General features: G+C 45.6%; 2 gene segments (V, D, J or C); both read left to right on the top strand.

The window, feature by feature from the left end:
* Window positions 1–7,813: 7,813 nt before the first annotated feature.
* Window positions 7,814–13,820, top strand: LOC132818903 (Ig kappa chain V region K-25-like). The segment is given in 2 exon segments: window positions 7,814–7,958; window positions 13,396–13,820. Coding segments are annotated over 2 exon segments (570 nt in total).
* Window positions 13,789–26,875, top strand: LOC132818595 (immunoglobulin kappa constant-like). The segment is given in 2 exon segments: window positions 13,789–14,234; window positions 26,077–26,875. Coding segments are annotated over 2 exon segments (612 nt in total).
* Window positions 26,876–27,773: the final 898 nt, after the last annotated feature.

Genomic DNA, 27,773 nt, shown 5'->3' with positions numbered 1-27,773 from the left:
TGCTGCTTGAGAAGGTGATGGAGGCAGCTCCTCTCACAACATTTAAGACACATCCAGATGAGCACATAAAATGCCAGGGCATGGAATGCTATGGACCAAGTGCAGGTAAATGGGATTAGTGCAGTTTGGTGTTTACTGATCAGCACTAACATGGTGGGCAGAAAGGCCTGTTTGTTTGCTTTATGACTCTATGACTATGAAGAGAAGGAGGTGGAGACATTTTTCATGCCTTTTGAGAAGATATTTAAACAAGTGAGGCGAGGAAAAACAATGGAGTTTGCCCATGCAAAATGAACTTGGGAAGCACAAGAAGTTTCTATATCCCTGCCAGAGGAACATTCTCAGGATCACAAGGAAGTGAAAAGGTGAAAAGCACATATGCATCGATCCCAGAAACAAACAGACAGATGTTTCAGAACTTACAGAAACAGCCTCCACAAACTTCTACTGAGTTTGAGAGAATTCAGCAAAATAATGTTGACAGGTGGATAGAGCATTAACAGCTGAGAATACTTACAATGCTGTCGGAGAAATTATTCTCTGAGAAGGATTTAAAACTTCCTTCCCTACTAGAATCAGAATTCATGTAAAAGCCTGAAGGGGAAGAACAGCATGACAAGCAGCTAGAATGGTTAATGATTATAGTCTTCATTAAAGCCAAAACCTTGCAGATGCTGGAATCCAAAGTCGACAAACAGGAGGCTGGAAGAGCACAACAAGCCAAGCAGCATCAGGAGGTGGAGAAGTCACCTGATGGGCGATTAATCCAGAAACCTTATTCCCATCAGGCCCAGAAATGGGAGAAAAATAAAAATTGGGAGTGTGTGTGGAAGGCAGGTAGACAGGGGAGAGAATGGACAGGAGGGACCTGCCGGAGAACTACTCTTCAGATTAAGAAAGAAATTGCTGAGGCTGGAAGCGATGATCAGAAGTTGAAACGATTCTCTTGGAATAAGGTGGGCCATGTGCGTATGGAATGTTGGAAGCTGTGAGGTAAGACCCAGGAGATTTATGGGAGTTAGTAAAAATGAGTCAGAGGAGGGAATGCAAACAGATAATCCCACGGAGCAGGTTGTAGCTGTAACTATAACAAAAAGGCTGGAGGTGAATTCTGTCATCAGTAAAGGAAGTTGTAAAATAGATGAGAGGTGGACAGGATTTTTATCAAAAGGAATGGTGACTCCTTTTTCTTCAGCTAAACCCAGAATCAAACTGAGAGATACAGGGGCAATACAATCACTTTTACTGGAGAAAGAATCGATTTTCCCTCCAGAGAGCTCAATGGATTCTAAGGTGTTCATCAAAATGTACAACTGGAATGTGATTTGTTATCAGGAGAAGTAATTGTCGGAGTGGGGAAAATATTCCCTGTTGAGGGAGTTGATTTTCTTCTGGGGAATATTTTGTCAGGATTAAAGGCAGTATCTTCCCCGATAATTACAGAATGTCCAAAGGAGGGCCAAGAAACAGAACAATGACAGGAACAGGTTCCTGGTCTCTCTCCTTCGTGTGAGGTAACCAGAGCAATGGTTAAACAAAATCCATCAATAAGGGTTGATGTGACATCACAGCAAGTGAAAGGATCGCTGAAACTTTCCAAAAGGGTGAAGACAATCCAGGTGGAGTGGTTGGTATGATGTCCCTAATTACAGCAGATCCAAAAAGCAGATCCCGAATGAAATAAATGAGCACTGTCAGTTCAGACTGAGGTCGAGGCTGGAGGGGTTTCAGAATGCTATTATCTTCAGAATGGAGCACTGATGAGGAAGTGGAGACCGCCCCCCCACCACCGTCCCTCCATGGACCCCCAGATGAAGAATGGTTGGTTAGATATTGGCTCGTGGTACCATCCAGCTATCACAGGGAGATATCGTGAGGAGCACATCAGATTTCCATGACAGGACCGTGGGGATTTGGAAATTGTCCAATTGTCCACAGGCATCCAGAATCAGGTGTTTTATTGAGCCAAAATTATATAAAGATGTGGCACAGTTTTATAAATGTAACATACTTGAACTCATTTTTACCAATCTGCCAGCTGCAGATGCTTCTGTCCACGAAAGTACCAGTAAGGGTGACCACCGCACAGTCCTTGTGAAGACCAACACCCGCCTTCATTGAGAATAGCCTCCATCGTGTTGTGTGGCACTTTCACGAGACTAACTGGGACAGACTTACAACCAATCTCACAACTCATGACTGGGCATCCATGAAGGACTGTGGGCCATCAACAGCAGCAGAATTGTGCTCCAGCCCCGACACGACCATTATCATCAAACCAGGGAATCAACACTGGTTCAATGGAGAATTCAGGAGGGCGTACCAGGAGCAGCACCAGTCATTCATCAAGATGAGGTATTCCTGCATTCCTGATGAAGGGTTTTTGCCCGAAAGGTCAATTTTACTGCTCCTCGGATGCTGCCTGAACTGCTGTGCTTTTCCAGCACCACTCTAATCTAGACTCTGGTTTCCAGCATCTGCAGTCATTGTTTTTACCAAGATGAGGTATTTACCTGGTGAAACCACCAAACATGACTACTCGCATAGCAAGCAGCACAAGCAGCAATTGACAGACAGTATTAGACAACACACAACCAATGGATCAGGTCTAAGCTCTGCAGCCCTGTCACATCCAGTCATGAGTACTGGTAGACGATTAAACATCTCACTGGATGAGCGGGCTCCACACAAATATCCCCACCCTCAATGATGGAAGAGTCCAACACATCAGGGCAAAAGATAAGGCTGAAGCTTTTGCAGAAATCCTCAGCTAGAAGTCCTGAGTGGATGATCCATCTTGGCCTCCTCCAGTGGTCCTCAGCATTAAAGATAACCATCTTCAGTCAATTTGATTCACTCCACGTGTTATCAAGAAATGGGTGGAGGCACTGGGTACTGCAAAGGCTATGGACCCTGACAACATTCTGGTAATAATACTGAAGACTTGTGCTCCAGAACTTGTCACTTCCCTAGCCAAGCTGTTCCAGGAAAGCTATAACACTAGCATCTGCCCGACAATGTGGATAATTGCCCAACAATGTCCTATACATAAAAAGCAGGACAAATCCAAGCTAGCCAGTTACCGCCCCATCAGCCTCCTCTCGGTCATTAGCGAAGTGAGGGAATGTGTCATCAACAGCACCTGCTCAGCAATAACCTGCTCAGTGATGCCCAGTTTGGGTTCCACCAGGGTCACTCAGCTCCTGGCTTCATTACAGATTGGTTCAAACGTGGACAAAAGAGTTGAATTAGGGATGAGCAATAAATGCTGGCCTTGGGCAACTGGGGATAAGCAACTAATCCTGGCCAGCCAGTGATGCTCACATTACACAAAATGAATAATTTTTTAAAAACACTTGTCAAGTTATAGGTAAACCTCAACATGTGATTGAACCAGCATCCTTAATTCCTCTCTCAGTTTTTGAGGAACCATTCAGTCGTGTACAGGTGTGTCAAGTAGTGAGTATAATGGAGGAGGGGATGAGAAAAAGCATGAGATCCAAAGGCAATTGGACAATTTCCAAAGTGAACTTCCTCCTATGAGGTGAACAAATTCAGAGATATTAGAGAATTCAGACACTGTATTTTTGCATCTGGAGGAAGATCAACAGAGGGACAGAGTGAGATTGCTCAGAGAATACAAAGAAGTTTGTCTGAGGAGTGGTTGGAGCCAGTATTCAGTCTGTACTTGATGGAGTTTGGAAGGATGAGGGGCAATCTCAGTGAAACATACTGTATACTGAGAGGCCTGGATAGAGTAGACATGGAGAAGATGTTTCCACTTGGCAGAGAGACTGAGGGCACAGCTTCAGAGTGAAGGGACCATCCTTTGGAACTGAGATGAGGAGATTTTTCATCCAGAGAGTGGTTAATCTGTGGATTAATCATTGCTGCAGAATGCTGTGGAGGCCAAGTCATTGAGTGTATTTAAGACAGAGATAGATGGATTCTTGATTGGTAAAGGGATCAAGGGTAATGGAGAAAAGGCAGGAGTATGGGGTTGACAAACAAATCAATTATGATCGAATGGCAGGGCAGACGTGATGGGCTGAATGGCCTAACTCTACACTGATACATGGTCTTTAAAAGATACACTTAGGTGTCCCAGATTAATCGAACATGATGTGGATGTAGGTTATTCAGACCCAATAAAACAAAATCCATTTTGATTAAAACCAGAGAAATAAGTCAAAGTAACAAATGAAGCTCAATTCATGTTGGAGAATCAATTGATTGAATTGTCAGCGTAATTGGAGTTCTCTTGTGTAGGATTGAGCAAAAGTCACTATCATCTAAAACCCTGGATTTTTTGTAAAAAATGGCTGCCTGGAACTATTGTTCTGCCTGGAATTCCAGTTCACACCTCAACTCTGAAAGGGACACCAACCAGAACACAATCTCTTGACTAAAACTAACTTTTACAACCTCGGCCTACTAACACACACTACCAACAAGCAGCTTTAGAACCAACAACTACAGAGGCTGAACAGAGAAGCTGAATCCAGACACCAAACCAAGAGCATCATCGTAACAAAGGACACCCGAGAGCAGGAACACCAACCAAACGCTATCTGAACAAGAGCTTCCAGACACAGGCCTGTTCTGAATAAACACAGAGATTCTTTTGCCCTGAAACACCTGTCTATTGCCTTCTTAATTTCACAGTTTTAAATCAGCCCATTTGTGGAACCAGGGATCTGGGGTGATTCAAACCACCTAAAAATCAGCAAATTACTGATCACAAACAAGAGAGGGTCCCCTGATTGAACTGTTAAGAGTAGTTGGAGTTCTCTTGTTTGGTGACTCAGCCAGATGTTTCAATTCGATTCTGTGTACACTATAGGAAAGTGAATGTAGTCACAAAGATGGATTTGTAACCTATTCCCAGGTCAGAAGATTGCATTGAAATGGTGGGTAGTGTGTCATTCCTATTGAAAATTGATTTGATGAAAGTATATTGACAAGTATCGCTGACAAAAGCTGACAAGGAAATTTCTGCCTTTGCTGCATTCTGGATCTTTGTACACAAAGGAAAACTCAAATCCATTTGAAACATGTTGGGACGTCAGGGTATAGACTGAGGGCAGAACTGAAGAAAATTAGTTTTATTCGGGAAATGGTTTTGGAAAATTTATGGGATTAAAGTTTGATAAATCCGCAGGGACCAATAACCTACATTTCAGATTACTTCAGGAATTGCCCAAAAATTTTGGGAACATTGGTGTTCAAGATTCTATTGATTCTGGAACTTTCCCAGTGACTGGAGAGTTGCGAATGTAACATCACTGTTTAAAATGGGAGGGAGAGAGAAAAGTGGGCAACCTGGACCAGTCAGCCGACATTGGTATTGGGAAAAATAGTCAAGTTCGTTGTGAAAGATTTAATCACTGGGCACGTGGAAGACAGTGATAGGATTAGACAGAGTCAGCATGGTTTGTGGAAAGGGAAATCATGCAGAACAAATTGACTGGAATTGTTCGAGGATGGAATGAGCAGATTTGACAAGGGGGAGCCAACGGATGTGGTTTATCTGGAACCTTCAGAAGGCTTTTAAACAGTCCCACAGTAGAAATTAGCGAGTAAAAGTAAGACTCAATGGACTGGGGCAGTGTACTGACATGGATAGAGAAGTGGTTGGCAGGCTGGAAACAAAGAGTAAAAAAAAAACAGACCTTTTCAGAAAAAGGTCTGTTTTTTTTACTCTTTGTTTCCAGCCTGCCAACCACTTCTCTATTCATGTCAGTAATGTTCATATTTGTTCATGGTTTAGATGAGGGAACTTAAGAGTAATATCTCCAATTTGCAGATGACACAAAGCTGGGTGGGAGGGGGAGCAGTGAAGAAGATGCAGAGATGCCTGTGTCCGTGTATACCAGTCACTGAAAGTCAGCGTGTAGGTGCAGCAGGCAGTGCAGAAGGTAAATGATATGTTACCTTTATAGTGAGAGAATTTGCGTACAGGAACAGGGATGTCTTGCTGTAATTGTATGGGGCCTTAGTGAGTCCACTCCTGAATATTCAAACCAAAACTGGTTCAGTGACAGGAGACAGAGGGTGGAGGCAGAAATTTGTTTATGTGACTGGGCCCAGTGTGCAGTGGGATACCACAGGGATCAGTGCTGGGTCCCTTATTGTTCAGGATGTATTGAAACAATGAAGATGAGAATGTGAGAGGTGAGGGGTGGGGGTGAGTGGATGATGACTGAGTTTTTGGATGACACGAGGTTTGGCAGATGGTTGACAATGAGGAAGAAGGTCTTGGGTGACATGAGGATCTAACTGGATTGGTCAGATGGGCAGATCAGAGTCAGATGGAACTTACCCCTGATAAATGTGAGGTGATGAACTTTGGACAATGTAACAGGTGAATAAAGTATTGATGAAATCATATGGGACACTAGCCTTTATCATTTCAGGTATAGATGAGAAGACCAGGGAAGATATGTTGGAGCTATTCAGAATTTTTGTTAGGCCACAGCTGGAGTACTGTGTGCAGTTCTGGTCACCACGCAATCGGAAGGATGGGATTGTATTGGAGGGGGTGCAGAGAATAGTCACCAGGATGTTGCTTGGGATGAAGCATTTCAGCGATGAAGAGAGGCTGGATAAACTCGGGTTGTTTTCTTTGAAGCAGAGAAGGTTGAGAGGACCTGATAGAGGTGTAAACGGCTATGAGGGGAATGGACACAATGAATAGAAAGCAGTTGTTCCTCTTCTTCGGAGTTGGCACACATTCACTGTGAAAGACAGGAGCTTCATAGGGGATTTGAAGAGGAGATTTTCACCCAGAGGGTGGTGGGGGTCTGGTTTGCATTGTCTGGGCTGGTAGTTGAGGAGGACTTTTAAAAGTACTTGGATTAACCCTTGAAATATCATAACATTTAAAGCTATGGGCCTTGTGTTGGAAATTTGGATGAATGCAGGTTTACTGTAGTTTGGATGGTACAGGTACAATGGGTCGAAGGGCCTCTTCTGTACTGTGCGATTTTACGATTGTATTGTGTGCAGTTTTGGTCTACTTATCTGAGGAAAGATGTTCTGGCTGTGGAGGGAGGGCAGCGAAGGTTTACCAGGCTGACTCCTGGGATGACAGCAATTAGACTTAAATCTGATGAGAAACTGGATCAGTTAGGATTATATTCACTGGAGGTTAGAAGATTATGGGGAGTCACACTGAAAACTCTAGAATCCTAACAGGACAAGACAGGATGTTCCTGATGATGAAGGAGTCCAGAATCAAGGATTAAAGTTTAAGGATACGGGAAAGGACATTTAGAGCTGAGATGGAGAGAAATATTTTCATTCTACAGGAAGCCTGTAGACGTTTCTGTCACTGAAAGCAGTTCAGCTCAAACCACTGAATGTTTTCCAGAAAGGGCACAATACAGTTCTTAGAATGAAAGGGATCAAAGGTTATGGGGATGAAGCAGGAACAGGCAACTGAGTTGGATGATCAGCCATGATCATATTGAATGGCAGAACAGGCTCGAAGGGCTGAATGGCCTATTCCTGCTCCGAGTTTCACTGTTTGAGAGATTGTTCATCAACGTGAAACCATATTGAATAAGAGAAAAAACATTTGCCTTGGGTTAGGAATTAGTTTGGAGATAGGAGACAGAGTGAGGGAATAATGTGTGTGTCCTCCAATGAGCAAGAGGTGAATAGTGGTGTGCCCAGGGATCCGTCCTGGGACTTTAGCATTTCATAATATTTCTGAATGACTTGGATGAAGGAATAGAGAGCCATATATCCAAGATTGCTGACCACACTGAGTGAGGCAGCTAGGAGGAGGTTACAGAGATGGGGAGGGTCGATGGACAGGGAGGGACTTCAGAACAAGGACGAGAATTTGAAAATCGAGGTGTTATTGGACCGGGAGCCAATGTCGCTCAGTGAGGACGGTGGGGGATGGGGATGGGATTTGTTGCGAGTTCGGATACGGGCAGCAGAGTTTTGGGGTGAGCTGAAGTTTACAGAGGGCAGTGGCTGTGATGTGGCCCAAGACAACATTAGAATGGTCATGTTTGGAGTCCCAAAGCAACGAGTGGGACTTTCAGTGAGTGATCTCTGTGCTGTGGAGGATTTGGGGCTCAGATCAGCCTCAAAGATGAGGCCAAGATTTTAAGGAATCTGGTATGAAATAAAAGCCGAAAAAGCTGCAGATGCTGCAAATGAGGAACAAAAACAGAAATTGCTGGAAAAGCTCGGCAGGTCTGGCACCATCTGTGGAGAGAAAGCAGAGTTAAAATTTTGGGACGTGAACCTTCTCAGAACTGTTCTGAGGAAGGGTCACTCGACCTGAAATGTTAACTCTGATTTCTTTCCCCAGATGCTGCCAGACCTGCTGAGGTATTCTGTTTTTGTAAAGAGTCTGGTTGAGCAGCAGACAGTGCTCAGGGAGAGGGATGGAGGTTGTACCGGGACCTGAAGGGGATGGCTTTGATCTTCCCAATGTGTTTCCCAGTGAGCCTGGCTACTCAGTCCTGACTGCTCTTAGCTGCTGTGATTGTCACTGATTGGACACTTATTATTAGAGATTCTGACCACAGCAGAAAGCCCCAGTGTAAAAAATAACTGCAAAGGCTGTCAGATCGCAAGGTTGAAACTTCACCAAGTGAGGAAGTGAAAGAAGGAGCTCGGAGCAGCTGCACATTTGTTACTGAGACGGGAGAAAACTGTGAACTGTCTGCACTCCCTGGAATCTGACAGCACATAAGAACATTAAAACCAGGAGCAGGAGCAGGCTCTCTGGCCTCTTGGGCTGCTCTGCCATTCAGTAAGATCATGGCTGATCTTTTCATGGCATCAGCTCCCCCTTATCCACCTTTTCACCAAAACCCTTGATTCATTTACTGTTCAAAAAATTACCTAAATCAGCTTTAAAAACATTTACTGAGGAAACCTCAACGACTTCGCTGGGCAGGGAATTCCATAGATTCACCACCCTCTGGGTGAAGAAGTTCCTTCTCTATTTAGTCCTAAACCTGCACCCCCCCCCCCACCTGTGGTGTCTGTGAGTGATCCAATTATTCCCACTGCCCCCTCTCTCCCCATAACCCAGCAAATCTTTCCTTTCAGCTCGATCTCCAGCTGCCTCTTGTTGACTTGGGTCCACAGCAGAGACTGTCCCTAACCTGGGCTCCAAGCTGGCATCTCATTCATTCATTGGGAGGCAAACTGCCTGGGCTGGGAAATGGAGCTCAGGACCCTGAACATTCCCTCTCCCCTCCTGAGGGACATTTGATGCTGAGGTTTAATTCTATGGAACTTTACAATATATGCCTACAATACACACTTCTCCATTCTGTGTGTAAAAGGCTGGAGCCTGCCAGCAGGATATTCAACTGCAGGAGCCGTCATCAATTTGACCAATTCTGACCACACCCACTCTCCGTAAACTTTCAACTAATTACTAAAATCAAATCTGTCAATCTCCTCCTTGGTATGAGACAGGGAAGGGGCCATTTCATTCCAGACAATTTGGAATTTATGGAGCACAGATGGAGTAAGCTGAGAGAGGACATCAGAATGTTGGAGTTTGGAGGTGGGATGAGCAGGAATAAGAGTTTCTGTGGTCAAGGGGCTGATGTAGTGCAGAGACAAACAATGTAGTGGAGATTGAAATAAGAGACCTAGGTGATGGAGAGGAAGTGGGGTTTGAAGCTCCAATACTGGAGGGTCCAGTGGGAAAGAAGCTCAGGCTTATTGCTGTCCATTGGACATTCCAGTGGGATGGAGGCCCATGTTTCCTGATCTCTGTTGGAGGTTCCAATTGAGTCCCATGGAATTGGAATGTTGGCATTTCTTGCAGCAATTGGAATCTTGGTATTTATTATAAAAGGACTGAATTACAGAAATAAAGAAATATTGTGACAATTCTATTAGGCATTGGTGAGACCACATCTGAAGCATTGTGTCCAGTTGTGGTCTCCTTACTTGGTGAAGGATATGGTGGCACTGGATTCAGTTCAGAGGATGTTCACCAGACTGATTCCCCGGATGAAAGGGCTGCCATATGAGGAATGGTTGAATAGCTAGGGCTTGTACTCACTGGAATTCAGTTGTATGAAGGGGAGATCTGAGTGAAGTATATAAGATGCTAAAGGAGATTGATAGGGCAAGCATTGAACAGATGTACTCTCTTGTGGGCCAGTCTCGAACAAGAGGTCATAGACATAGAGTGAGAGGAGGTATGTTTAAAACTGAGATGAGGAGAAACTACAGGTGACAGAGTGGTGCAGTGGTGAGCACTGCTGCCTCACAGTGCCAGGGCCCCAGGTTCGACTCCACCCTCAGGCAACTGCATGGAGTTTGCACATTCTCCCCCTGTCTGTGTGAGCTTCATCTGTGTGCTCTGATTTCCTCCCACAGTCTAATGATGTACACGTTCAGAGGATTGGCCATGCTAATTTACCCATAGTGTCCAGGAAAGTGTAGGTTAGATTCATTAGTCATGGGAAATATAGGGTTACAGGGAAAAGGTTCCAGAATGGCTCTGGGTGGAATGCTCTTTGAAGGGTTGGTGTGGACTTATTGGGCTGAATGGCCTGGTTTCATACTGTATGGAATCTGTTCCATTCCAACTACTTCTCGCAGAAGGTTGCGAATCTGTGGATGTCAGTGCGCACCATCATCTCCACCCCCCCTCCCCACTCCCCCCCCCCCTCCCCACCCCCTTCCTCAAGCACAGTGGAGGCAGAATCAATCAACAGATTCAAGAAAGAAACAGATATCTTTCTGATGAAAAGCAGGATAGAGGGCAATAGGTAGCCGTCTGGAAAGTGGAGAGGAGGTTAAGTTCAGCCATGATCATGTTAAATAGGAAACGGGTTTGATTACCTATTCCTGCTCCTCATTCCGAAGTTCAATCTTGCAATGAGATCCTTGTTTACTGGTCTGTATTGGAGGATCCATTCACAAAGAGTCACATCTTTACTGGTCTGTATTGGAGGAGCCAGTTTGAAGCTCGTCTATATTTACTGGTCTGCACTGGAGAGTTCAAAGAAATGGAGGCCTTTCTCTCCTGGTTTCTATTGGAGGGCCCAGTAGGAATAAGGTCCATGTTAACTAGGCTCTGCTCGAGTATTCAGTGGGAAATAGACCCATATTTACTGGTCTCCATTGGAGGCTCCAGCAGCAAAGATGCCTATGTTTAATGGTCTCTACTGGAGAGTTCTGTGGGAATGAATTCCATGCTTACTGGTCTCCACTGGACAGTCCAGTGGGACATGGATACTGTAGTGAGTGTGGGGCTCATTTCCTTTCTGTAGTAACTGTGTGATGGTCCAATCCTCATACCAATAAAACTGGAGCTTGACCATGGAAGGGAAAGGTGAGGGGAAAGGATTGGAACATGTTGTGAATGGATAGGATGGGTCAATGGGTCAGATCCTGTCCTATCCCTCCAGGTCATACTGATGGCCTGAGGATCTCCTCCCTCTGCTGGGCTTTCATGGAATGAGGTTTGTGTCCAAACCAGTCCCCAGGAAGAATGGGCCAACAGCACAGAATTGCCCTTCATTTGACAAGAATCTGACCGTCTTCCTGAGAGAGGCCAAACCCTGGTCAATGTGGGAAATGGGCCTTTATTCCAGGAGTAGACATACTCCTGGTGTCAAGGGTTAACATCCATTAGATTTGGAGGAGATATAACCTGTATTTAACTTTTACCACTTGGGACCTTGTTGGAAAGGCAGAGAGTGTGCGTGTGTGTGTGTGAGAGAGAGAGAGAGAGAGAGAGAATGTTGACGAGAGAGACATAGAAGGGCAGGGTGTGAAAGTGAGAGAGAGCAGGATAAAGAATCTCAGGCAGTGTAAGATGAGTAAAAGCGGGGGGAGAGAGAGAGGTAGAGAGAGGTAGAGATGGTGGAGTTGAAGAATAGAGATAGAGCGAGATAGAGTATGAGACAGTGTGACTGAGAGAGAGGGGACAGAGAGAGAGAGAGACAGACAGAGTAGGTGTGAGACAAAGAGTAGAGGCAATCCAGTGAAAGAGAGAGACAGACGTGCAGAGATGTTCTGGTCACCATATTATGAGAAAGATATGACTGTACTCGAGATGGTGCAAAGATTTCCCAGGATGCTGCCTGGCCTGGAGGGTGTGAGCTATGAGGAAGGATTGGAAAGTTTGGGATTGTTTCTCTTGGAGCAGTGAAGGTTGAGAGGGAACCTGCTGAAGGGCAAAAAGATTATGAGAGGCAGGGATAGAGTGGACAGGAAGGCAACTTTTTCCATGAATAGAGGGATCAATATCCAGGGGCAGAGATTGGAGATTACACAGACATACAAAGATAGAAATAGAGAGCAGGAGTAGGGTTAGGTTTAGGGTTAGGGTTAGGGTAAGGGTTAGGGATTGGCCCTGTGAGTCTGTTCTGCCATTCAATATGACCATGGCTGATCCTCTCCCTCAATGCCAAGCTGGGATTGATGTTGCTAGATCATTGATGATCAGTAGAGACTTGTTAAATGCTGTTCATGTCATTGAACTTTTGATTGAGAGAGACACAGAAGACACACACAGACAGAGACAGAGAGCAAGTGTACATTGTGAGATTGAGTGAGAGAGGGCGAGGCATTTAATTGCTGCCCCAGGACTCACTGTTCCAATGTCCTGGAATAATGCCTGCTAGAGAGTGACTGGAGGGAGGGAAACAAAGAGAGAGTGAGGCAATTAGAGATTGAGGGTATAAGGAGAGAATGAGTGAGGAATTAGGTAGTAATATAAGTGAAGGAGAAGAATGAATGATCAGAGAGAGAGAGAGAGAGAGAGACCAACCAAAACAGAAGGGAGGGAGATAAACAGAATGTCAAACATACATGGAAAAAAGGAAAGATATAAGTGGTTATATAATTGGGAGAGGACAGAGTCGGAGACGGAAATAGAAAAAGAGAGAGAAAGTCAACGAATAACAAGAACGTATACAAGAGAAGGGTGAGAAAGAGAAAAAAGGGAAAAGGGAGAAAGAAAAGAAAGGATGAGAGAGAGAGAGAGAGAGAGAGAGAAGAGGAAGTGTGAGGGGCTGACGTGGCTCTCTCTGCCTGATGCCATTTACATACTGAGGAACACCCAGTCAGACTCTCACAGGCTGCAGCTTTATAAAGCAGAGCCCAGTGAAGGGAGAGTTTATCAGGAACCAGGCACAGGGACAGGAGCACACACCATGATTTCACACATCCAGCTGATCTGGCCCCTGGCATTCTGTGTCGCAGGTACAAATCTCTCTCCTTCCACCTTGAATCTTTAGCTGCTCTCCATTTCACTCCAATTCCACTGACTTGTGATTGAAGGGAAAATGCTGAAACCAGAGGAAAGCTCAGTGTCTCCAACAATCTCTCATTTGACCGGCTCTTTCTGTGACAGTTCTGACTTCACTGTGTTTCTCTCTGACCCCTCAGGTATCAATGGAGAGATTATCATGACCCAGTCTCCCCCGGTGCTGTCAGTGGAACTGGGCCAGACTGCAACCATCACCTGTACGGCCAGTCAAGACATTAGCAGCTACCTCAGTTGGTACCAGCAGCGAGAAGGTCAGAAACCCTCTCTCCTGATCTATGCTGCAACATCTCGATTCACAGGAGTCTCCGAGCGATTCACCGGCAGTGGATCAGGGACCAGTTACACCCTGACAATCAGCAACGTTCAGAATGAGGATGTCGCTGACTATTACTGTCAGAACAACTGGTATAGCAGCTCCGCTCAACACAGTGATACAGAGCCATACAAAAACCTCAAGATACACAGCACCGCCTCATGCACTGACACATCAATCAGTTATATAAAATGTATAATAATGGACACACAGTCCCACAGCCTGAACTGACACATCCACAATTAGATACAAATGAAACTGAACAAATTACCCCATGCTGGGATTGTAACTGTCCATGACACACTCCAGTCCCTGTGGTGTCCACCGCTCACTGAAGGCCTCAAGTTTCCCTCTGACACTCCATGACCACGCGTGAAGAACAGCTGCAAGATTTAATATCGAAAAATAAATTTCACAAAGCTCCCAAGCCCAGCTGGACACAGAGAGAGATGGAGACAGAAAGACACATGAATGAGGGAGAGACAGAGAGGGGCAGAAAGAAGTTGAGAGTGAACGAGAGACTGGGAGACAGGGAGAGGTTGAGAGTGATGGGGGGGAAGCAGAGAGCAGAGGTTTTTGTACAGCCTCTGCACTGGGAACTCTCACTGTGGGACACGTTCGGTAAAGGAACCAAGCTCAGACTGAGTAAGTAAACCTCAATCCTCTGTTATTAACCCTTTCAATACTGAAACACACTTTCTAAAATACAGTTACTGATTTGTTGAAGGTGTTAGTGGGGAGCTGCAGTGAACGAAATGGTTGATTAAGGAGCACTGTGTCTAACAGTTGTCCAACCGTACCACTTCAGTTCCATTGCCCCCTTTAAGAAGCAAGATATAAGTCAGTCAGTTTTACTCACCGTGTGGAGGAGCTCTGTCCATTTGCAGCCTGTGGTCCCATTCCTGCAGCATGGAGTGAAATCAGTGAGTAGCCTCCTGCCAGTCTCAGTGTGACGGACACGGGGCAGAGTTTGATGTGAGCTCTGGCTCCCTGTCCCAGTCTCTGATCTCACTGACCTCAGCAGCAGCAGCAGCAGCAGCAGCAGCAGCACAGTGAGACACCGAGCTCCCACCTCCCCCAGCTTTAACTCTGCTCAATCACACAATCACAGAATAGTTACAGTGCACAAGGAGGCCATTCCGTCCATCCTGTCTGTCATGGTTCTCCGACTGAGCAATTCACTGAGTGTCATTCTCCTGCCTTCTCCCTGTCACCCTGCACATTGTTCCTTTTCAAATAACAGTCTCATTCCCTTCGGAATGTTTTAATTGAAGCTGCCTCCACCACACTCTTAGGCAGTGCATTCCACACCTTAACCACCCACTGGCTGAAAATGTTGTTCCCCCTCTCACTTTTGTTACTTTTACTTATTACTTTAAATCTGTGTTCTCTCGGTCTCAATCCTTTCTCAATTGGGAACATTTTCTCCCTATTTACCCTGTCCAGGCCCCTCCTGGTTTTAATTCCTCAAACAAATCTCCTCTCAGCCTTCGCCAAAGAAGACAGTCCCAAATTCTCCAATCAATCTGTATAACTGATGTTCCTCATCCCTGGAAGGATCTTCAGGAATATTTTTTGCCATTTCTACAAAACTTCAGCTCCTTCCTGAATTATTCACATTTTCTATGACCCTCATGATTTTATAAACCTTTACAAGGTCACTCCTCAGACTCTTACGTGTCAGAATAAAAAGTTTCAGCTTTTCCAGCTTCTCATCGTCATGGAGTCATACAGCGTGGAAACAGACCTTTCAGTTCAACTTGTCCATACTAACCAGATATCCTAAATCACCTCATCCCATTTGCCAGCATTTTGCTTACATTCCTCAAAACCCTTCCGATTCATGTACCCATCCCAATGCGTTTTAAATGCTGTAATAGTATCTGCCTCCAATACTTACTCTGGCAGCTCGATCCAGACACATACCACCCTCTGTGTGACAAGTTACCCCTCAGGTCCCTTTTGAATATTTTGCCTCTCACCTTAAACCTATGCCATCTTGTTTTGGACTCCCTTTCCCAAAGAAAAGGCCTTGGATATACACCCTGTCCATGCCCCTCATGATTGTATAAACATCTATAAGGTCACCCCGAAGCCTTAGATGCTGTAGGAAAAATAGACCCAGTTTCTTCAGCCTTTCCCTATAGCTCAAACCCTCCAATTCCTGGCCATGTCCTTGTAAATCTTTTCTGCAGCTTTATAAGTTTAACAGCATCCTTCCTATTTTCGAGGTGATCAGGATTGTTCACATTATTGCCAAAGTGGCCTCACTAATCTCCTGTACAGCTGCAACATGATGTCCCAACTCCTATACTCAAAATAGTGACCAATAAAAGCAAGTGTACCCAACACCTTCTTCATCACCCTGTCTACTTGTGACCCCACTTTCAAGTAATAATGCACTTGCATCTTCAATCCGAGGTCTCTTTGTTCAGCAACACTCCACAGGGCCCTCCCATTAACTGTCTAACTCCTGCCCTGGGTTGCCTTTCCAAAATGCAACATCTCACAGTTATCTAAACTGAACTCCATATGCTACACCTCTGCCCATTGCCCCATCTGATGAAGGTCCCGCTGTACTCTGAGATGAATTTCTTCGCTATCCACTATCGTACCAATTTAGATATCATCTACAAACTTACTGTAACTCCTATATTCACATCCAAATCATTTCTATAAAATAGTGAATCCAGCACCAATGTTAGTGGCACACAGCTATTCACAGATCTCCAGTCTGAAAAGCAACCTTTTACCACCACTCCTGTCTCCTATCTTCAATCCAATTTTTTTATCCCAATGGCTCACTCCCCCTGGATCCCATGTGGTCTAACCTTACTAACCAGTCTATCATGTGGAACCTTGTCAAAAACTTTACTGAAGTCCATATTGACAATGTCTATTGTTCTATCTCCATAAATCTTCTTTGTCACCTCCTCAATCAAATTCAGGAGACATGATTTCCTATGCATAAAACCACATTGATTATCCAAAGAATGTAAATCCTATCCCACAGAATCCACTCCAACATCTTACCCAACACTGACATCAGGCTCACTGGTCTATAATTCCCTGGCTTTTCCTTACAGTCTTTCTTTCTTAAATAATGGCATAACATTAGTCAACCTCTCTGGTTCTCCAGCACCTTACCCATAGTTGTCAGTGATACACATATCTCAGTAAGGGGCCCAGCAATCTCTTCCCTAGTTTGCCACAATGTTCTGGGATACACCTGATCAGGTCCTAGGGTTTATCTACTACTTTTATGTGTTTTCAGATCTTGAGCGTCTCCTCATTTGTGTGTGGTCTCTTTTCAAGACATCACTATTTTTCCAAATTCCCTAGCTTTCTCCACAATATATACTGACCTGAAATATTTGTTTGGGATCTCACCCATGTCTTGTGTCTTACCAAAATATAGCACTCACATGTATCTGAATTAAACTCCATCTGCCATTCCTCAGCCCACTGGCCCAGTTGATCAAGATTCCATTGTATTCTTAGACAGCCTTCTTCACTGCCAATGATTAGATTAGAGCCTCTACGGGGTCGAAACAGGCCCTTCTGCCCAAAAAGTCCTCACCGATCCTCCGAAGAGTAACCCACCCAGACCCATTTCCCTCTCAGTAATGCATCTAACACTGTGGGCAATTTAGCATGGCCAATTCACCTGACCTGAACATCTTTGGACCATGGGAGTAAACCAGAACACCCGGAGGAAACCCACGCAGACACAGGGAGAATGTGCAAACTCCACACAGACAGTTACCCAAGGCTGGAATCGAACCTGTGACCCTAGCTCTGAGAGGCTGCAGTGCTACCCACTGAGCCACCGTGCTGCCCCACCTGAGCCACCACTGAGCCACCGATGCCACCTGAAAATTCACCTGAACACACTCTCACAACTCTGGGCCCTTCCTGCCCATTACACTGCTACTATCCCAGTCTATATTCAGAAGCTAAAGACCGCCCCGCCCATTTATAACAACTCTACCATATTTGCAGGTCTCTGTAAATTCATGCATTTGTATTCTTCCACATCCTTCCCACTGGGAGGTGACTTATTGACTGAACTGAGGATTCTGTGTTCCTTTGTGTTCCTCTTTGACATTCTCTCCTGGTTCGCACAGCCCTGCCAAGTTAGTTTAAACCCTCTCTAACTGCATGAGTAAACCACCTCACAAAAATCCAAAGACCTCCCTCATGGATCCTCTTTCCAGCCCCACAGTCACCTGTGCTCACCTCCTGATTCTATTCTCACCTGCATGTAGCACTGGGAGTCATCCGGAGATTCCTCCTTTTCAGTTCCTGCTGCTAATTCCCTCCAGAGCTCCCAACCTTCTGACTGCAGGACCACGTTCCTTTTTCTCCATCCATCACTGGGACCAATGTGGACTATGACTGCTGGCTGTTCCCCCTCTCCCCTCAGGGTGCTCTGCAGCCGCTCAGTGACATCCTTGACCTTGGCATCAGAGAGACAACACACCATCCTGGATTCCCATCTGCAGCTGCAGAAACACCTATCGATGCCCTCACTCTCAAATATCCTCTCACTATCGCTCTTCCAGTTTTCCTTCTGCCCTCCTGTATAGCTGAGCCCCCCCCCCCGTGGTGCCAGGGACTTGGCTCTGGCTGCACTCCCCAGATGAACCATCATTCTCATCAGGATTCTGAACTGAATCCTAGTTGGAGAGTGGGAGGCACTCAGGGATTCCTGTACTAGCTGCCTGGTCCTTTTGGACTGTCTGCTGCTCCCCCATTCCCTCTCTCCCTGCATACTCTGAAGCTGCAGAGTGACCACATCTAGAAACGTGCTCTCCACGGAGCTCTCAGCCTCACAGATGCTCTCCACTGACACCAGCTGCTGCTCAAGCTCCAGAACCTGGAGCTCCAACTGCTGTCACTGACCACACTTCCTGCACTCATGGTATTCCAGGAGCTGGGAAGCATTCTGAAGTTCCCACCTAAATGCACACTCTCTCCACTCTTTGGTTATCTGTTGATAAACAGCTACAGCAGGGCTCACAGTCCAGCAGGTTCAGTGTTCCAGGGTTTTGGGAAACTCTCCAGAAGACTTTAAGAAATAGGAGCAGAAATCAGCCATTCAGCCCATTGAATCTGCTCTGCAATTTGATCTTGGCAGATATGCTTCTCAACCCCATTCTCCTGCCTACTCCACAGGAATTTTCCATCCCCTTAACAATCACAAACCTATCTATCCCTGTCTTAAATACACTCAGTGACTTGGCCTCCACTGCCCTCTGTAGCAATAAGTTCAACAGATTCACCACCCTCTGGCTGAAGAGATTCACCCTTATCTCAACTCTAAAGAGTCGGCCCTTCATTCTGAGGCTGTGCCTTGGTTACCGAGTCTCTCCTGTTTTTGGAAACATCTTCTCTGCATCAACTCTATCCAGGCCTGTCAGTATTCTGTAAATTTCAATAAGATCCCTCTTCATCCTTCTAAAGTCCATTGAGTACAGACCCAGAGTCCTCAAGCACGCCTGATATGACAAGCCCTTCATTGCCAGGATCATTCTTGTAAACCCCTCCAATGCCAGCACATTGTTCTATTAAAATATGGGTCCCAAAAATGCCCACAATATTCCAAATACAGTTTGACCAGAGCCTTACACAGCCTCAGCAGTACATCTCTGCTCTTGTATTCTGGCCCTATTGAAATGAATGCTATCATTTCATTTGCCTTCTCAAGCACAAACTGGACCTGCCTGTTAACCTGAATGAGGTTTGTGCTTTAGATTTCCAAAGGCTTTCCTCATTTAGCAAACAGTCTTTGTATTTCTTCTTGTGTTCTATCTGCCACTTCTTTGCCAACTCTCAGAGCCTATTAGGACCTTTTACAGCCTTCCCACTTCCTCAACACTACCTTTAGATTAGAGATTACTTTAGATTACTTACAGTGTGGAAACAGGCCCTTCGGCCCAACAAGTCCACACCGACCCGCCGAAGCGAAACCCACCCATACCCCTACATTTACCCCTTACCTAACACTACGGGCAATTTACGTGGCCAATTCACCTGACCCGCACATCTTTGGACTGTGGGAGGAAACCGGAGCACCCGGAGGAAACCCACGCAGACACGGGGAGAACGTGCAAACTCCACACAGTCAGTCGCCTGAGTTGGGAATTGAACCCAGGTCTCTGGCGCTGTGAGGCAGCACTGCTAACCACTGTGCCACCGTGCCGCCCCTCCTGTCCCTCCACCTATCTCATGTTGTCTGCAAACTTAGCAACAATGTCTTCACTTCCTTCATCCAGATTGTTAATGTATAACGTGAATAGTTATTGTCCCAACATTGACACCTGCAGAACTCTACCAGTCACCAGCTGCCATCTTTCCTCACTCTCTGCTTTATGCCAACCTGTCCGTTCTCAGTCCATGCCAGTACATTGCCCCTAACACCGTGGGCGCTTATCTTATGTCAAATACCTTCTGGAAATCAAAATACATTACTTCCTCGGACTCTCCTTTGCCTGACTGGCTCATTGCCTCCTCAAAGAATTCTAACACATTTGCCAGGCATGACCTCCCCTTGATGAAACCGTGTTGACTCAGCCCTATTTTACCATTGCACTTCCAAGTCCACCGGGTGACACTGTGGCACATTGGTTAGCACTGCTGCCTCACAGCGCCAGGGACCTGGGTTCAATTCCTGCCTCAGGCGACTGACTGTGTGGAGTTTGCATGTTCTCCCCGTGTCTGTGTGGGTTTCCTCCAGGTGCTCCGGTTTCCTCCCACAGTCCAAAGATGTGCGGGTCAGGTGAATTGGCCTTAGCCTTAGGCAAGGGGTATATATCCCCCATCAAATCTCCACCTCCACACCCTGACTCCATTGATTCCTGAAAGATCATCACCAATGCCTCCACAATCTCTTCAGTGATCTCCTTCAGAACACACTGGTGTAGTTCATCCAGTCTGGGGGAGTTATCCAAATTCAGACCTTCCAGCTTCCCCAGTACCTCCTCCTTACTGATGGCCACTACACGCCTGAACTGCCCCCTGACAGTCTGGAAGTACTGGTACACTGCTGGTGTTTTCCATGGTGCAGACTGATGCAAAGTATCGATTCAATTCCTCGGCTATTCCTTCATTTCCTACTATTCTTTCTCCAAACTCATTTTCCAGTGATCCAATGTCTAGTTTTGCCTCCCTCTTCCTTTTTATATATTTGCTAAAACTCTTGCAATCTTCTTTTATATTACTGGCTAGATAACTCCCAGATTTCATCTTCTCCACCCTTAATGCTTTTTTAGTTATCCTCTATAGCTCTTTAAAGACTTCCTAATCCTCTGGCTTCCCACTATTCTCCACCACATTGGATGCTTTTTCTTTTGCTTTTATGCTGTCCTTGACCTCCCTCATCAGCCATGGTTGCCTTGTCCTCCCCTGAGAATGTTTTTTTCTTTTTTGGGATGAATTCCTACTCTACTTCCTGAATTACCCCCAGAAACTCTGCTGTTTGCTGCCCCACCATCTTACCTGCTCGGCTCCCCTTACAACCAACTCTGGCCAGCTCCTTCCTCATGTCTTTGCAGTTACCTTTACTCAACTGAAATACAGTTCCATCTGATTGTAGCTTCTCTCTCTCAAACTACAGGGGGAATTATGGTCACTTATCCAGAGTGATACTTTCACCTTAAACTCACTAATCATGTTTGCCTCATTCCACATCACTGAATCCACACCTGCCTGTTCCATCATGGCTCAACCACAAGCTGCTCCAAAAACCATCTCGTAGACATTCCATGAAATCCTTTTCTTTCGATGCACTACCCAGTCCACCTATCCATTGAGGTCTACCCTGACATTTAGTTTATCCCTTTTCTGGGCGGCATGGTGGCACAGTGGTTAGCACTGCTGCCTCACAGCGCCTGAGACCCAGGTTCAATTCCTATCTCAGGCGACTGACTGCGTGGAGTTTGCTCGTTCTCCCCATGTCTGCGTGGGTTTCCTCCCTCAGTCCAAAGATGTGCAGGTCAGGTGAATTGGACATGCTAAATTGCCCGTAGTGTTAGGTAAGGGGTAAATGTAGGGGTATGGGTGGGTTGCGCTTCAGTGGGTCGGTGTGGACTTGTTGGGCTGAACAGCCTGCTTCCACACTGTAAGTAATCTAATCTAATTTTCTGTCTCCTGATTGATTTCCTTCCCCACACCCTGATTACTGCTTGGAGACCTGGACATAACTTGCATCAGATTCTTTATTGTGGTTCCTCAGCTCTACCCACACAGATTCTACACCTTCTGACTTCTTGCTATTGATTGAATTTTATTTCACACTAACAAGGCAACTCTTGCCCCTCTGCCCATCTGCCTGTCCTTTTGATAGGACATGGATCCTTGGATATTTAGTTCCCAGCCCAGACCCCCTTACAGCCATGTCTCTGTGATACCCACAACATCGTACCTACCAGTTTCAATCTGCACTACAAGCTCATTGTGTATACTGTGTGCATTTAAGTACAACACCCTCAGTCCTGCATTGACTGCCCTCCTTCTCATCATTGTCCTCTTATCTACTGTGCTTGAAGTTCGACTCTTGTTCCTTTCTGTACTCTCTGTCCTAGGTTGTCTTCTAGAAACTTGAATAACCTCTCCTGAGCCCTCCTCCACTTTAACTAGTTTAATTCCTTGGACACTCAATTTACCTTGATTTATTGCGTCACTTTGTCTACCTTATTCGGAATGCTTTGTGCATTTAGTTACAAACTCTTTAAATTTATTCTATTATTGATTTTCCCTGCACTTCTTTAGTTCCTTTGATATTCAAAAAATCCGTCCCCATCTTTTATTTTCTGGTAACAATCAATCCCACCACTAACCAACAATCGACCTTCTCCTTCACCTTCTGTTTTCTCATTTTCCATCCAACTGAACCAAATTACTTTATGTGTCGATTGACCTAAGGCATGGTGGCTCAGTGGTTAGCACCGCTACCTCACAGCGCCAAGGATACGGGTTCAATTCCTGCCTTGGGAAACTGTCTGTGTGGTGTTTGCACATTGTCCCTGTGTCTGTGTGGGTTTCCCCCAGGTGCTCTGGTTTACTCCCACTGTCCAAAGATGTGCAGGCCAGGTGAATTGGCCATTCTAAATTGCCTACAGTGTTAGATGAAATAGTCAGGAGTAAATGTATGGAATGTTTCTGGGTGGGCTGCTGTTTGGAGGGTTGGTGTGGACTTGTCAGGCTGAACTGCCTGTTTCCACACTGGAGGGAATCTAATCAGGCCAATATTTCTCATTATTGCTCTTTGATCTCTTGCTTCTACTTGAATCCTGCTGTGTAGAAACTGGCTGCCACCTTCCTGACATTGCAACAGTGACTCCTTGTCAAACAAAACTGTCTGTAAATGTCTTTGGAAGAGCCTGAAATGTTAAGGGCTGGATTGATGCCCATATGCTCTAAACTTTTCTGATTTACATATCCATGCCTTTTAAATGTTTTAATCATACCAGCCTTCACCACTTCTTCTGGCAGCCCATTTCATACATTTAACACCATCTGAATGAAAACGTTGTTCTTTAGGTCCCTTTTAAATCTTTCCCCTGTCACCTTCAACCTATGCCCTCCAGTTCTGGACTCCCCCACTCTGGAGAAAAGATCTTCTCTATTCACCCTATCTATGCTGCTCATGATTTTATAAACCTCCATCCGGTCACCCATCAACCTGCAATGATCCAGGGAAAACAGCCTCAGCCTATTCAGCCTCTCCCGATAGCTCAAACCCTCCAACCTTGGCAACATCCTTGTAAATCTTTTCTGAACCATTTTAAGGTTCACAACATTTTTCCTCCAGCAGGGAGACCAGAATTACACACAGTATTCCAAAAGTGCCCTAACCAATGTCTGTCAGCCACAAGAGCTCCCAACTCCAATACTCAATGCACTGACCAATAAAAGAAAGCAAACCAAATGACATTGTCACCCCCCCCCCCCACCCCCCCACCTACCTGCAACCTCACTTCCAGTGAACTATTCTTTTTTTTTGGATGAACTGAGAGTCTTCCAGTTGTGAAAGATGCCATTCCATGGACTTTTGGATGAAGAGCAGGCAGTTCCCCCTGGTGTCCCTAATCAATATTTATCCCCCAGTCAAAATCAATGAAAATCTGTTTCTCTTCTTTTTATCATATTGTGTTTGGGATCTCGCTGTGCACAGTCTGCAGGAAAGATCCATTGGGACATCTTGATTTGGGGACAGGTGCTTCACAAATGCAAGTCTTTCTTTAAGTTTGAAGTCTCCTGATCCGAACACTCACCCATTGTCTGTGCACTCTCACCTTCCGGGGGCATGGGGTCATTAGGAGCAGTGACCCAAAGGACACTGAGACTCTTTGCAGCCTCACCCTTGACCTCAGCCCAGCAGTGTGCAGCAAGGTTTGAAATGTAATCTAGAACCTTCTACACAGACACCCCAATGTGACTCATTCCCGAAGTGTGTGGATCCGAGTCTGCTCCAAAGTTCTCGGATAAATTTCTCCTGATCTGTGGGTGATCGGAGGTTTGTTAAAGAAGTATCAAGATCCATCCCACTTTCCAGCTCTTGCTCCATAGCTCTGGAGGTTTCACTGTTTGAAGTGAATACCCAAGTGTTTTTTTCAAAGTGATGAGGGTTTCTGCCTCTCCCACCCTTTCAGGCTGTGAGTCCCACATCCCACCAAGCTCTGGGTGAAAACAAATACCCTCAACTCCCCTATAATCCTGCCCCCAACTGATTTCAATCTCTCCCCAGGGTTATTGCCCTCTGTGCTGGTGGAAATCAGTCCTTCCTACCCACTCTGTCCAGGCCCCTCATCATTTTACACACCACCATCAAATCTCCCCTCAGCCTCCTCTGTTCCAACGAAAACACTCCCAGCCAATCCAAACATTCCTCAAAACTCAAAGTCCCATTCCAGACAAACTCTTCCTCTGTCCTGGTCTCCTGTGGGATCACATCCTTCCTATAATGTGGTGACCAGAACCGTACACAGTTCTCTCACTGTGCTCTAACTGGGGTTTTATACAGTTCCAGAATAAACAAACTCCTTGCTTTCACAGTCAACCAAAAATGAGATAAGGGAGGTGATGGTCTAATGGTGTTATTGCTGAGCTGTTAATCCAGAGATCCAGGTAATGTTCTGGGGACCAGGGTTAGAATCCAGCAGATGGTGGCATTCAAATTCAATCAAAAAAAATCTGGAATTAGAGTCTAATGACGAGCACGAAAGCATCTTTGATTGTCAGGAAAACGCCATCTGATTCCCTAATGTCCTTTCGGGAAAGAAACTGCCATCCTTACCATGTGACCCCAGACCCACAGCAATGTGGTTGACTCTAAACTGCCCTTTGGGTGATTAGCGATGGACAATAAATGCTGCCGATCCAGCAATTGCCCTCATTCCATCAAGGGAAAATGAAGAACAGTTTATCCCATGTGTCTTCTTACCACCTCACTGACCTGCATTAAACACCATGGCCAAATCTTCCATCTCCACATGACTTGCAGTTTCAAATTCCTTCATTATCTGAGATACAGATAGAAACATCCAAACTACGAGCAACCGTAGGCCATTTGGCCCCCGAGCCTGCTCCACCATTCATTATGATCATGGCTGATTATCCAACACAGTCCCCTGTTCCTGCTTTCTCCCCACATTCTTTGATCCCTTTCATCCGAAGAACTACATCTAATTCCTTATTGAACACATACCGCATCTAATTCCCTCATGCTGGTAAAATGGATGAGAATTATTGGGTTGTTGTTTTTTGACCAGTATGGACACAATGGGCTGATGGGCCTTTTGGGTCTCTCTGACTCGATGATTCTATTATTATACTTTAAGAATAACTGAGTACCAAGGACTGACCACTGTGTAACTACCTGTCATTCAGAAAAAGACTCATTCTTTCTGTCCTGTCTGCCAACCAGTTCCCAATCCATGTCAGTATGTGAACCCCAATCCTCTTGTTCATTTGGTCTAGATCTGGAAGCCACACCCTTACTAATTGTGGGACCAGATTCTGAACAGTCTGTCTCATCCTTCGAGGGCTCCTACTGCCCTGACACTGATTTCCCATCATGCCATTGGTTCCGATCCACTTTTACCAAAGCACCACACAGTTTAGTAAAATGAAAACTTTTACACTTGCTCCATGGTTCTCCATTTCCATCCCTTCTCTCAATCTCACTGAGTTCTGATCACTGTCACGAAAATGCTCCCCCATTGACAGCCCTTCCAGCTGCCCAGAAACTGTCCCTTCTCTCTATGCTACTTCACCATCACCTTCTCAGGGGCAATTAGGGATGGGTAATAAATGTTGGCCCTGCCAGTGACACCCACATCCCAAGAAGCAATGTGAACAATGCTTGGTCGTTTGTTGGGTTTATTCTGTATTGACGACAAATGTTCAAAAAGATTGTATGGCCAGATTATGGTTGAATTCCCTTCCAGTGGCAGGAATTAAAATTGTTTCTCTTGTCTTTCAGGCCGTGAGAACTCTCAGCCCAAGCTGACCTTGCTGCCCCCCTCCCCGGAGCAGGTCAATGCCAAGGGCACTGCCACCCTGGTGTGCCTTGCCAATCACTTCTATCCCGATGAGCTGGAGGTGCAGTGGAAGAAGGACGGTGCAGTCATTTCGGACGGGGTTCAGACCAGCAACTACCTGCGAGCTTCAGACAGCACCTACAGTGTCAGCAGCCTGCTGACCCTCTCTGGGTCTGACTGGGAGTCCGACGCTCGCTTCTCCTGTGCCCTCACCCACGTGACCCTCCCCTCTCCCCTCAGCAAGAGCATCAGGAGATCAGAATGTGTGTAGAGTGTTGGAGACAGTCCACAGAGGAGACACAACTTTAAACAGAACAGGGCTGAGCTGGCAGGACAAAGGTCATTGTCAGCACTGAATTTCAACTCTCTTCCTTCTCAGGATTGCTCAGAGAAACTTCTGAGGTTTGGATATTAAAGCAGGTCATCGCGACAGTGTCAAGAGAGCTTTACACTGTGTCAAACCCCATACTGTCCTTGTCCTGGGAATGTTTGATGGGGACAGGATTGCCTTGTTATGTTAGCTGCACAAAACAATGTGAACCTCAGAAGTCTCTGCTTCAGTAAACCAGATCTCCTTCCTGCTCAGCTGCCAGTTCCAGTTTAAGGTTTTGTCACTGTTTAAAGGGGCAGGATTCTCGTGTTATTGAGAAAATCTCTCCAAGTGTTTTCCTCAATCTCCATTGGGGCTATGAATTTGAGCAGCTTCCTCTGTCTTGGCTGTTAATTGCAGTTGTTTCTTTTTCTGTGAATGTGAATGTGGAAAAGGGAATAAAGGTGAAAATTCAGTCTCTGTCTCCGTGTGCTTTGGAAATAACTGACTTTCTCCTCCCCCCCATCTCTCAGTTGATTGGCTGTATTTCAGCAGGTCATTGTCACAATTGGTTACTTGGCCTGTCAATCAATTACAATCATCAATCATCAATCATTTTCAAATGATCCCTTTAATCAGGAATTTATGTAGATTCCAAAAAGAACAGAAACTGAAAGTTGTTGGGACTCAGTAAGTGCAATCTGATGCATTCCCTCTTCACTCTGTTGGTACATGCCCAGCTGATGGGATCGAACTGTGCAATCTCTGCTGCATGTCGGTTCGCCCCTGAAATAATCTTCGGCCAATCACAGACATTGTTGGCTGTGTGCCTCTCTGAGTGTGAGTGTTTAACTCAATACTGCCTGTAGATGTCTCTCTGAGTGTGGCTGTGTTACTCAGAGACACACCACAGACAGCGCTCAGTAACACACCCACATTCGGTGAGACACCGATCCGCAGCATGGAGTGTGAGTGTGTTACTCTGTGCTGCCTGAAGGTGTCTCTCTCAATGTGAGTGTGTTACTCTGTGCTGCCTGTAGGTGTCTCTCTCAATGTGAGTGTGTTACTCTGTGCTGCCTGTAGGTGTCTCTCTCAGTGTGAGTGTGTTACTCTGTGGTGCCTGTAGGTGTCTCTGAGGTCTGTGTCTCCGAGCGATGGATTGAGAATGGGCTTTGTGCTGGGGATTGAAGATTAGGCTTTAATCTTCTCAAATCATGAATGAAAAACAGCTTAGCTGATTCAGTCTGAGAGGCAGATCTTTCAGATGGCCAAAGTTAAAAAACACACAACACCAGATAATAGTCAACAGGTTTATTTGGAAGTAAAAGC

The sequence above is a fragment of the Hemiscyllium ocellatum genome, chromosome 9 (assembly GCF_020745735.1).
Source record: "Hemiscyllium ocellatum isolate sHemOce1 chromosome 9, sHemOce1.pat.X.cur, whole genome shotgun sequence".
Classification (NCBI taxonomy): Eukaryota; Metazoa; Chordata; class Chondrichthyes; order Orectolobiformes; family Hemiscylliidae; genus Hemiscyllium; species Hemiscyllium ocellatum.
The sequence above is the reverse complement of the archived record's forward strand: the minus strand, read 5'-3'. Positions and strand labels throughout refer to the sequence as shown.